The 11,220-nt window shown below is 34.2% G+C and overlaps 3 protein-coding genes across 3 annotated transcripts; 1 reads left to right on the top strand and 2 right to left on the bottom strand.

Moving 5' to 3' along the window:
• Positions 1-76: 76 nt before the first annotated feature.
• LOC123673166 (NAD-dependent protein deacetylase Sirt6) lies at positions 77-1,953 on the bottom strand. The gene is made up of 6 exons (XM_045607624.1): positions 1,759-1,953; positions 1,462-1,589; positions 1,158-1,400; positions 936-1,109; positions 520-643; positions 77-455 (listed from the first exon to the last, which is right to left on the bottom strand). Exons 1-6 carry the CDS (start codon positions 1,822-1,824, stop codon positions 168-170), a joined length of 1,023 nt encoding a protein of 340 aa, XP_045463580.1. The 5' UTR covers positions 1,825-1,953; the 3' UTR covers positions 77-167.
• A 371-nt stretch (positions 1,954-2,324) lies between these two features.
• On the top strand, positions 2,325-5,939 carry LOC123672767 (alcohol dehydrogenase 1-like). Its single transcript, XM_045607046.1, has 5 exons — positions 2,325-2,479; positions 2,531-2,653; positions 3,706-3,935; positions 4,332-4,438; positions 5,450-5,939. Exons 1-5 carry the CDS (start codon positions 2,421-2,423, stop codon positions 5,918-5,920), a joined length of 990 nt encoding a protein of 329 aa, XP_045463002.1. The 5' UTR covers positions 2,325-2,420; the 3' UTR covers positions 5,921-5,939.
• A 1,164-nt stretch (positions 5,940-7,103) lies between these two features.
• On the bottom strand, positions 7,104-9,198 carry LOC123673081. Its single transcript, XM_045607504.1, has 4 exons — positions 8,881-9,198; positions 8,760-8,828; positions 8,255-8,344; positions 7,104-7,494 (listed from the first exon to the last, which is right to left on the bottom strand). The coding sequence occupies exons 1-4, from the start codon at positions 9,025-9,027 to the stop codon at positions 7,444-7,446; spliced, it is 357 nt and encodes a 118-aa protein (XP_045463460.1). The 5' UTR covers positions 9,028-9,198; the 3' UTR covers positions 7,104-7,443.
• Positions 9,199-11,220: the final 2,022 nt, after the last annotated feature.

Raw genomic sequence — 11,220 nt, 5'->3', positions numbered from 1 at the left:
AAGATTAGTTGAATTCAAGAAAATTGAGATGCGTATCATTAATTGTTCAAAAAATAAAACAATCTTCTATTGGTCAATTATAATAAGAATACTGACTCACAATATGTAAAACAAAGATATAAAAATAAAATAAATGTTATTTTCTTTATGTTATGAGTTATGAGATATCAAAAAGAATCATCATTTTCATCCTTTTTCTTCTCTTCTCTTTTATGTGCAACTTTCAACATTTTCTTCTTCTTGAAATTTTTACAATAAATATCATATAAATCCTTAACTTCTTTCATATCTTCCCTCACAATATCCCAGGGAATAGATATTTTATTATCCTCTCCTCCAAACTTGGTAGGATCCGTTTCTTTTGAGTATTCTGGTATTTCCAGTCCCAGACGTTTCATTATTTTTTCTATAGCTTCATCTACATAAGTATGCATAATGAAATCAGCTTTTTTATCCTGGAATTGCAACAAGAGAAAGTAACGATAAAATTCCAATTTTCAAATCATTTAAATAACCCACCTGTTTTGTTGGCTGTAAATTTATAATTGCAACTTTCCCACCGTACTTTTTACATCTTAGAGGTAAATTTCCACTAGGAACAATTTGTAAAGTGGTTCCCAAACATATATTCAAATCTGCTACACTAAAATATGAATTCATTGTTTATTGAACAAGATTTGAATAATTAAAAAACACAGCAAATTGTAAACTACGGCTTATTATTTTCTCTTTCAAAACAAAATATGTCGAAATGGTGAAAAAAAATTCAAATTATCAATGTAAATATATTTGACTGAATAGCCAACAGTGAGATTTGAAACCGGATGAATTTTTCTCTAAAGATTCCAAAAGTTTATCTTTGAAAATAATAAACCAATAGGTTTTACATGAGAGAACATAATTTCAAAAGTGTCTCAATTCAAACATAAGTTTACCTTGAATGATAATCAGCCATTTCTAAATCTTCTTCTGGTAGGTTTGCTTCCCAATCCAATATAGTATCGGCTAATTTACCTCTACAAGATCTACCTCTTGCAATAACTCTTTTGCAATTTGCTCCTAAGAGTTTCTGACCCACAGTAGTAGTAGCATTTTTCCTAACAAATTGACTGAAAATCATACTTAGATATTTGTTCATTCAAAATTAAACAGATTACCTTTTACAAATGTTACACTGTTCAGTAAACATATTTCCATGCAATTCTGCTAAATTTTTTCTAGAAACTCCAGATTTTAAATGTAAACCATCAATATTTTGTGTTACAATATATCTAATGAATCCTTTGTCAACTAAATGCTTTAAAGCTTGATGAGTCTTCGTTGGCAGTGCTTCATCAAAAGAAATATTAATTGAAGGCTTCTCTCCTTTCTTTTCCAACGTCCACACTCCATGAGGGCCTCTTATTTAATGAAAAAATGCCATAAATACATATAGATATACAGTTTTGTAACACAACATACCTGAAATCAGGAATTCCAGCAGATGTACTGATTCCAGCCCCAGTATGAACCACTACATGCCTAGAATTTTTTATCATTTCACATAATTCCTCGCATTTTTTTTCCACTTCTTCGGGTGAATCAAAAATCTAAAAATATTCTAATTTTATTCATTTTTTACTGCTAGTGGCTTTTACTTGATATAACTGATATAACATATGAAACGAACATTGGTATGTTAAATCGAACTCATTTAATTCAAAATCCAGGGATCTATTTCCTATCTAAGAAAAATATTTCAAAATTTTCATACAATACCTCTGGCACTCCCAAAACACCCTTATTTTCATATTCTGACAATCCGTCGGCATAATTACAAGACATTATCTAACAAGATATAAGTGAATCTTAATTTTTATTTTGGAAATAATTAATTGAACCTTCATATAATAAATATTTATTTTCAAAATAATGAAATAGGTTATTGTTCAAACCACAGAACAGAACACTGAAATATCGACACAGAAATCTATTGCCTTTTCTGCAATGGGAACAAGGGATTTTATTATTCTGATGTTTATTTTAATTCCCTGCAAATAAATAAACTAAAAGCAGATCACAGATTAACTCACAATAACTAACTAATAAATAAATTATAGTCTATTCAGTGAACTGAGTGTGTTGCAAACTTTTAAACAAAACCGGTAGCCTCGGTATAAAAAATGATTATTAATTAAATTCGACTTACGTTTTCCCCTTCAATTTCATTTGATAGCTATGAAAATAACATACCTATATATGCAATAAATTATAAATATCTAACCATAGTAAAATATAAAAACTCAATATGAAAGAAATAATAGAGAAAACTTTAAACCGCATCGCTTCAAATATTCTCTATAATTTCAACGTGACATATAAGACAGAAGTTGAAATAATCATGAATGAATTTTTCAAAAAAATTTCAGTAACAAAACATAATGAATCGATTCTTCTCCACATTGAGAAAAATTTCACCTAAGAAACAAATAAATTACAGGTTTTGCATAAGATATAATTCATGAGATATTTATCAACTACTTCATTTTAGGCTAAAATTTCTAAGAAAAAATGATCATTTGAAGAAATACTTCTGCGCAACAAAGTCTCTAAATGGATGTGTGTGTGAACCATCTAAGGAAGATAATAAACAAAAAATACAACCAAGAATTCTGTAAGAACATATTTTTTCTACAAAGTTGTTCAAATAATGGGTTTTATTCTCGAAATGGAAATATAGGTATCTGTTTTTTTTTCTAAAAACAAAAATTTACCAGGAACGGTGGGACTTGTGAATAGGGTTAACACAGTGGGGACTAAAGCTCATCAACGAGGGGGAGATCAACGAGTATCTTCAAGAAGTAATGCCAAAAGCTATGCATCGTTTTGTTTCTTTTTCAATATTATAAAAGATTAAATATATAACACCGTGCATCGTCGTCGTATCAAATGCTTGATGGTGTTATTTTGTGCAATCTAGCGATCTCTGCCCAAGATACCCTCTCACACAATCGTGGAGAGGTGGCTCTGCTGCAACGCGACGACTCCCTTAAACCCGCCAGGGCCGCATTAATGTGTGGCGCAACGCCCATAACGCCACCTCTCGAGCAGACAGAGTCACTTCACACTCTCCCACCAGCACCGACTACCTACCAGAGGAGGAGGTGCCTAGGATACTCAGGAAAGAGAGAGCGGAAGCGAGCTTTGAAGGCGGAAATGCAAGGCTCAGCGTGCCATCGGCGCTTGTGTCCGATGAACACTCCAGAAGCTGTGACGTTGAGCGGGATAGTGAGTCGCCTCAGCGCTCCAATGTTGCAGCTATCAGCCATCAGCCCCACGTCGGTGTCACCACTTTGGCTAGTTTTTCTCGAGCCAAATGTCGTAGGTGTCGTACAGTTTTCACCTTTTTCTATTTTTGTTAATATTAGATGTAAATTCATAAATATCATTATATTTATTTATGCTATTTTGGAAATTCGTTCTGGACCAAAATTTCGAAGGTGTGCCCTATCTCTAGGAATTATGGTGTTTCGTCCCGAGATCGTATGTGGACTCTTCAGTTAGGCAATCCAGCAATCTCTGCCTAGGACACTTTCTCATACTATCATGGAGAGGTCACTCTGCTGCAACGCGGCAGCCCGCTTGAACTCTCCGGGACACCATTAAAATGTCACTACAGTTTAAATGTCTTTATTTTGAATATGAATCTTGCTTCCCCATTTTCAGAGATGAATACCTCAATTTGAACTGCAAGACTGCAGTTGTAGTCGGTGGAGAAGACGGCATTGGATATGCAGCTGCTCACGAAATACTCTCCAGGAAAGCAAAAGTTGTCGGTATATTCGGAAAAAATGTGTGCAAGGGAATGGAGGCATGTCATGCATTGAATTGTAGATTTGGCAAAAGGAAAGCAGTTTTCTTCGAAGTAGATGTTACCAGTCAGAATGACATTGAATGTGAGTTCAGTTCATATCAATATCCATATTAAAACAACCTACAAGGCATAGACATATAAGACAAAAAGGATTTAACATGATTACATTAAAAATATTTAAAAAAGTGCTCAGTAGCAATGGTTTGCAAAGTCCACAATATTATCATTTCTAGACCTTCACCGAAGTACCTACCTTTCTACATTTCTAGGGCAATATAGGAAAATCTATCTGAATACATAATTAGTTCTCTTAAATAAATATCATGGAAGTTAGATAAGGTTTCTGATCCTTAACTCGATACGGGGTGACCCATGTTTTTTTTAAATAATCGTCACTCGGTCCCTCATATGTTATTTTGTATTACCAAGTTTAGTTCTCGAAGCTAGATTAATTCATGAAAAATAATTAACATTACAGGTGCCATATGCAAACTAACCGAAGAATTTGATAGAATAGAGGCTTTCGTTCATTCATTTGCTATTTTTAACGGACAAAATTGGGAACATGAATTAAATACAAATCTGGTAAGTATATCTTCGAAAACATATTTCACTTATCATCAATACCTGTTAAATACTTTTTTGACTTTTTATTCTGAGAAGAGTTAATGCCAAATAGGTTCAAATAGTGTTAATTATCTTCAAAGCATAAGCAAATACCAACAATAAACCTAACTGAAAAAATTGTGCATCATATATCATGACCCTGCACCAAGGTCTAAAGATTAGACAAGTTGGCTAGTAACTTTCAACTTGAATGAGGATACCGGGTACGTCACGAATGGTTGACGCTCATTGGTTGAAGTAACGGGGCAACGTTGAATCTGTAGACCTTGGCCAATGGCGATATGGATAACGGATGACGCGTTACAGTGACTCTTTAACCTAACTTACTAGATAACCTATGTTATCGTACCGCATGTTCAATTCTGTTTTATGGACGCTGTGCCCAGCTTGGTCTTGGTGGTATAATTTTCGGTGCTTTCCATAAACACTCGTTTAAATATTCATCTTAATGAACACAGTGGCTAGATTAGAGGCTTCATTATCAAAAGTTGAATAATGTCAACAGTGATGGCTTGGTTGGAGAACTTCTGAAGTTTTTTGGGACATTCCAGATAACTCTTGATTTATATTCCGCAGTGAAAATAAAAATATTGAAATTTCCTCACGATTTTCTCGATCCAAAAAGCTTTTGGAAACACGCGCTCATGTGTTCCCTTTTTGATATTATCGCATGTGTAGTTTATTTTTTCAAAACACTTGAAAATTGGAGCTGATATCCTACAATTAAGTTTAGGTGGTTCTTCGCTATAGTGTCGACTTTTAGTAATTCATCAGTTGGCTGCTATTTGTAATACGAAATATTTCCTCTGTCACAGAGAATTGAGCTAACATAAATAACAAGATAACTAAAGATTACATTTTTCAATAATGTGACCATTTCTCAAGCAGAGAAATATAATTCTACCTACCTACTTTCTCTAAGTTTTCATGGTATCATCGTTATTAACGATATTTCGGGTTTTTCCACAGATTGGAATGGCCAGGTGTACAATCGCAGCCCATAGATATCTCTCTGATTCGAAGAAAGGTGGGGTGATCATAAATACCTCGGGAATCTTCGGGTTGGTACCACTGCCTGGATCTCCAACAGTGTCTGCTGCCCAACATGGCATTATTGGTTTGTCCAAGAGTTTCGGGACGGACTGCATGTTCAAACACAGTAACGTGAGGGTTATAGCACTCTGCCCGGGGATAACCCAAACAAAATTGTTCCATAATGCTCACAAACGTGCCCTTACCCCTCACATGGGAGAATGTCTTCAGAAAAAAATTGGGGAGATGAAAAAGCAGAGGCCAGAAGCTTGCGGCAATGCTATAGTTTGGTTGCTACGTTACGGCCATTCTGGATCAGTATGGTTGATCAATGGCGGTGAAATGTATAAAATGAAATGTGAAGTTCTGAATTGTTGTAGTGAATTGTACATTCAATTTGCAGCATAAATATAAATATTGACCCAAATATACCCTTTCCTTGATACTCAAATTATGTTTCCACAAAATTTCAGAAGTTTCGGCCTACATTATAGAACAACTGCTAGGGGACGCTTTATATGACTAGAACAGGCTTCTGATTGGTCACTTCTACTTCAAATCCGTGTAACCTATCCAATAGGCTACTCTTATGCTTTATTGTAACATGTTCCCCCAGCAGCTGACACTACTCTATTGATATTAATCCTTCTCATACAAAGAAGCATCAAAATTGCATAAAATAGGCACAACAGTACATACCTAAACACCTTAAGGCTTTTATTCAGATGAAAATCAGTTCAAACTTGTAAAATATTATTATACTATTTAGCGATTCCATGGTTCTTTTAATAAAATTCTCTGGTAATTTTTAATATAGTCTCTACTTTTTATTTTTTTTTCGCTGCTACATCTGATCTTAAATCTATATCTACCTAATCACAATGGCGGGATGACTTAGTGACCCCTTATTACCAAAAATTATATATTGCGCTTCAGCATGGTCATCACTGGCAGAACCTTAGACTTAACTATGATATAACATTAATGATTCTATTGCTTTTCTACATTTATTTCAATTCAATGAGTTTTTGATTTATCTCTGTTAGGTTCATCATGTATGAATTGTTAATGTCCATAAGTCCATAGGTCAATTACAACGTTTATAATTTTATATTTCGAAAGTTTTCTTCTTTTTTTTTATAAATATTAATTTTGATTGATTAAAATCTTATTTCCTTTTGAACTTTGATTGTTTACATGCCTAATGTGTTAAAATCTATTTGAATTGAAGATTTTTCTATACTAGCTCTGTTAGGTTGCTACTTATGTGCTGCACTTGCGGAATTGGAGAAATTTTCATGAGCATAAATAAATAATAGATAAATTGAATTCAATACTAAGGGCCAGTGCACTATTTGCCTAAACATTGATTAAAAATTTAAACGTTGATTACTCTTTGATTTCTCAAGAGAAATCAGAAATTAATCAATGTTTAAATTTAAATCAACGTTTAGGCAAATGGTGCATAAGGTTCATCAGCTCATCATTAGCTATCAGAATTTAACTGAGGGAAAACTGATGGTACGTCGCAGATATGATGTCAATGTAAACCGTATCTCCTGTATCGATATATGTAGATACAGATGCTACAGCATATTTGAACTCACCATATATTTGAATCTAGCGATACCAATGAACAGATATCCACAAATTGAACAAATTTAATGATATATTTTAATTCGAAAAATGGTACGAAAAACTTAAAATTAGTTTTCAGGATATAGGTTATTGAAGACAATTCCATGTTTTTTTTTTGACACTGCATCCATCCCTCAGATAAGTATACCTTTTGCACCAACAAAATGTAGTTCAAATATAACATTTTACTCAACTTCAGTTCTGAACATGTTACCAATGAATCATTCAGTAAAGTGTTATTTCAGGATTCCTATCATGCTATCATTTTTCTCAGCAAAAATTCGGGATGGATATCAACTGAATTGTAGAGCCACCAGCAAATAGGTAATTACATTTCCCAGTATCTGAAAACCATATTATTCAGGTAATTAAAATGAGCATCTAAAAAAAAATCATAACTAGGTAGAGTTTATCCAAAGTCACTTGAACTAGTCCATAAAAACGCTTGGCCATAGATGTCCCTTTGAAGTTGATACTTCGCTCCGCCAAATACTGGAGTTTATTTGAAAGTATTTTTAGATAATAAATTCACTGGCCCCAAAGGAATTTCTAGGAATTTGGACAAGCCTGGTATAATCGAAATATTCAGCTTCCTCAAAGTGACTTTGGATATACTATACTAACTGAACCTAGGTCTTATAGGACCTACAAAATTTTGAAAACAAAGAAAGACCGTGACATTTTGCAGTTGAATCCAGATCTACAGAATGTTGAAAAAGCTTATTGTCAAAAATTCTAGTTGATAATAGTAATACTGCTAATAAAAGAAACCTATTATCTACAAAGTTGATACGTGAGAAAATTTCCGTAAAACCTAATATTTCTGGTTATAGTAGCAAACTTAATGATGCTGAAAAATTGATAAACGCGAATTATAAAAACTTATATGTCCAGCAATATTTCCGACCATAAGTTTTTATTTATTTTATAGAATTCGGAACCACATAGTTCGAAATAAATAATAAACCATAGTGTAAAACTTAGTGTTTTTCAGGAAATTAATTTCAGAGTTTAAGATGAAGCTGTATAACTCACTTTCGAAATTGAATTCTGATTTGTGTATAACAAGAAAAATGGATATTTAGGTTAACTGCGTTCACTTACTGGTGCCAGAAGCCATGGGCCAACTCTAACAATGCCTCCAGCTGATAAGTAACCTTTAGGTTTCAACCACTGAAGCATCAAAGATTGTACCTTGAAGAAAATTAAAAATGATTGATTTCTATTTTAATATGAAGGAATAAATGTCGGTATACCCTAAACCTATAAGATTCAGAGAAGAATCATAAGGTGTTCAACCATATTGTAGTTGGAAAAGAATAAATTAAATAAATAATTAAGAATAATTAGAAAATATATAAATATTAAAAGAATTTAGAACTTCTAGATGGACCAACTACAAACACATTCATTATTGGTGAGTTTGAAACTCTCCAGATAATTTTAAACACGCATGAACATCAAAATATCCTAGGTTCCAAAATGTAATTGATGAAGTTATCCGAGGGAAATTTTACTGGTACCTTTTTTACATTTAATCATACATATAAAGGCAAAAGAGAGGTGTCAGAGGGGTAAGAAAAGTTGCAGTAAAGTAAATATTACTTACCTTCTGCTGAGTTGCAGTTGAAAGATTCATCATAGACGAGTTTCTCAAGACTTCCATAGGTTCTTGCGACTGAAACACCTTATATACAAAACAAACCTTATTCCATTATTTTTCAACCTACCGCTTTCAAAAGCAAGTTACCCAGAACCATATAGCCGAACATTTTTCCTGATTTGCAAAGTAGTCCTATAACATAATGCAGCCTCTCGCTGGAGTTGACATTAATTCCATTTTCAGTTGCAGTAGAAAATCGATACAAATAATACATTGTAGAGTATAAACTAGACGTTACTGATACCAGAATTGATAATCCCACAGTAATATTTACTTCTTCTACCGTAGTTGAAAGACGTTGATAAAACTTTTCCAACTGACTGAGCTGTAACTCGTCATCAAAAATAAATTTATTTAATCATTTTTCAGGGAAATTTATAGATCAGAATGAAATGTGAAATGTCCTCACTTCAAACTGATATTCCAAGTTTCAGCAAACTTAACTTTTGAAACTATAAATTATATTCTCGTTGGTTACATGCATATGTTTTCAGAAAATGGCCACCATCTGAGTAGTTTCCAAAAAAAAACTACCAAATTAAATAAGAGTTCATTTTAGGCTAACAAAATTCTGAATAATTAAAGTTCATAATTTTCTTCAATATTGTCGAAATTATCAACACTAATATAAAGTGTAGTTGAAAGAAATCCATTATATTTGCATGAAAAACAATGATTCAATTACCCTAGTTAGAATGATCCGGTTTAGGTCGAATATGCGCAGTTTTGTTCGATAACTTGTTGCCATTTTAAAGTTAATATCATTATGCCTCTCTCATAGAAGCCCTCGTTCCTATTGGAAAACAATTGAGATTTTTACAAGTCTCTGTTGAAGCGAATTTGTCACCATCAAAATTGTTCGCCACGGACAGGAACAGATAGTAATCACTTGTTGCCAGGTCCGGACTATAAGGTGGATACATATGAACCTCCTAGCAAAGCTCCAGGAGCTTCTGACAAGTCACTATAGATGTGTGTGGCTTGGCGTTGTCCTGATGGAACACAATTCCTCTCCTATTACCCATAACTGGCCGCTTCTAGGCGATTGCTTCTTTCAGACGATCCAATTGACAGTACAGTTCCGAGTTATCAGTTGTACCGTAGAGGAGCAGCTCATAGTAAATCATTCCCTGCCAACATAATACACAGCAACACCTTCCTGGGCGTCAATCCTTTCGACCACGACCGTTTTCGCTTGACGTTGTCGTAACTGATCCACTTTTCATCACTAGTCAACAACTGCCTCAAAAATGGATCGATTTTGTTGCGATTCAGCAGCGATTCGCAGATGGAAATTCGTTCCGTGAGATTTATTGCGTTAACTCGTGTCGTACCCATACATCGACCTTCTTCTTGAGAACAGCCTTATGCAAATGGTTCCAAAAGGTTTTTCGTGCAATTTATTTTAGCTCATGGGCAATCAAAACAGTGCTTACATGACGGTCAGACTCGACAATGTCCATGATTTATAGACATTTTCGGCAATTGGTCTTCCAATGCGTGGTGCATCTTTAACATCGAAATTACCAAAACGGAATCGACGAAACCAAAATTGTGCGTGAGAGGCTGTTACAGTATCAGGACCATATATACTATCTAGATTTGCAGCCACCTGGCTTGCATTTTTATCTAGAAGAAAAACTGTTAAATATAGCGTTTTATCTCTTTGCTAGGGTCCATCTTTGACGCGCTCTCAAACTAAACCGAGTCAACTAATCACATAACTGTCACAAAAGTTTTTGTAGTACGAAATATCATCTTTCTAACGTCAATAAGTGTAACCCGATCGGACTTATACAAAGCGAGATACAGTGAACTAAAGCCATCGATTAGAATAATAATAGATTTCTTTTTACTACACCTAATTAATCTTCATTAACTCAATTAACTCACTGTAGGTATACTCTCGCCTTTGGATATGGTCAAAGCAATTGCATCTGCGTACTGATGACTTTTAAAACCTGATTGGAAGGATAGATACTCCATAGTTCTCGATGTCATTGTCGCCAAATACTTATATTTGAGGGTAATCAAGAAGGAAAATACAAAAACTATTATAACTTCAGTCGATGTATAAAAAAATATTAAGCCTCTTATCATCACAAGATACGGGGTGTCTGTAATGAAAAATTTTCCTTCAATTTACTTTCTATACTATAGGAGGAAACATACTGAGCATCACGTAAGCTCACGTTCTATCACGGTAGGTCACGTCACGTCAAAAAAGTGTGGTTCCAAGTAAGTCGAGATCTGCACTGACGGTACTAACAATATCACTTTGGTGTAAAATGCACGAGTGATAAGAAATCTGGACTCTCACATACTTAGTCTCTGGAGGGGTGGTTTTCATATAAGCGGACATACTAGCACAACTTGACGCTGGTTGAGAGGAACCGTCAGCTACCGA

The sequence above is a fragment of the Harmonia axyridis genome, chromosome 2 (assembly GCF_914767665.1).
Source record: "Harmonia axyridis chromosome 2, icHarAxyr1.1, whole genome shotgun sequence".
NCBI lineage: Eukaryota > Metazoa > Arthropoda > Insecta > Coleoptera > Coccinellidae > Harmonia > Harmonia axyridis.
The sequence above is the reverse complement of the archived record's forward strand: the minus strand, read 5'-3'. Positions and strand labels throughout refer to the sequence as shown.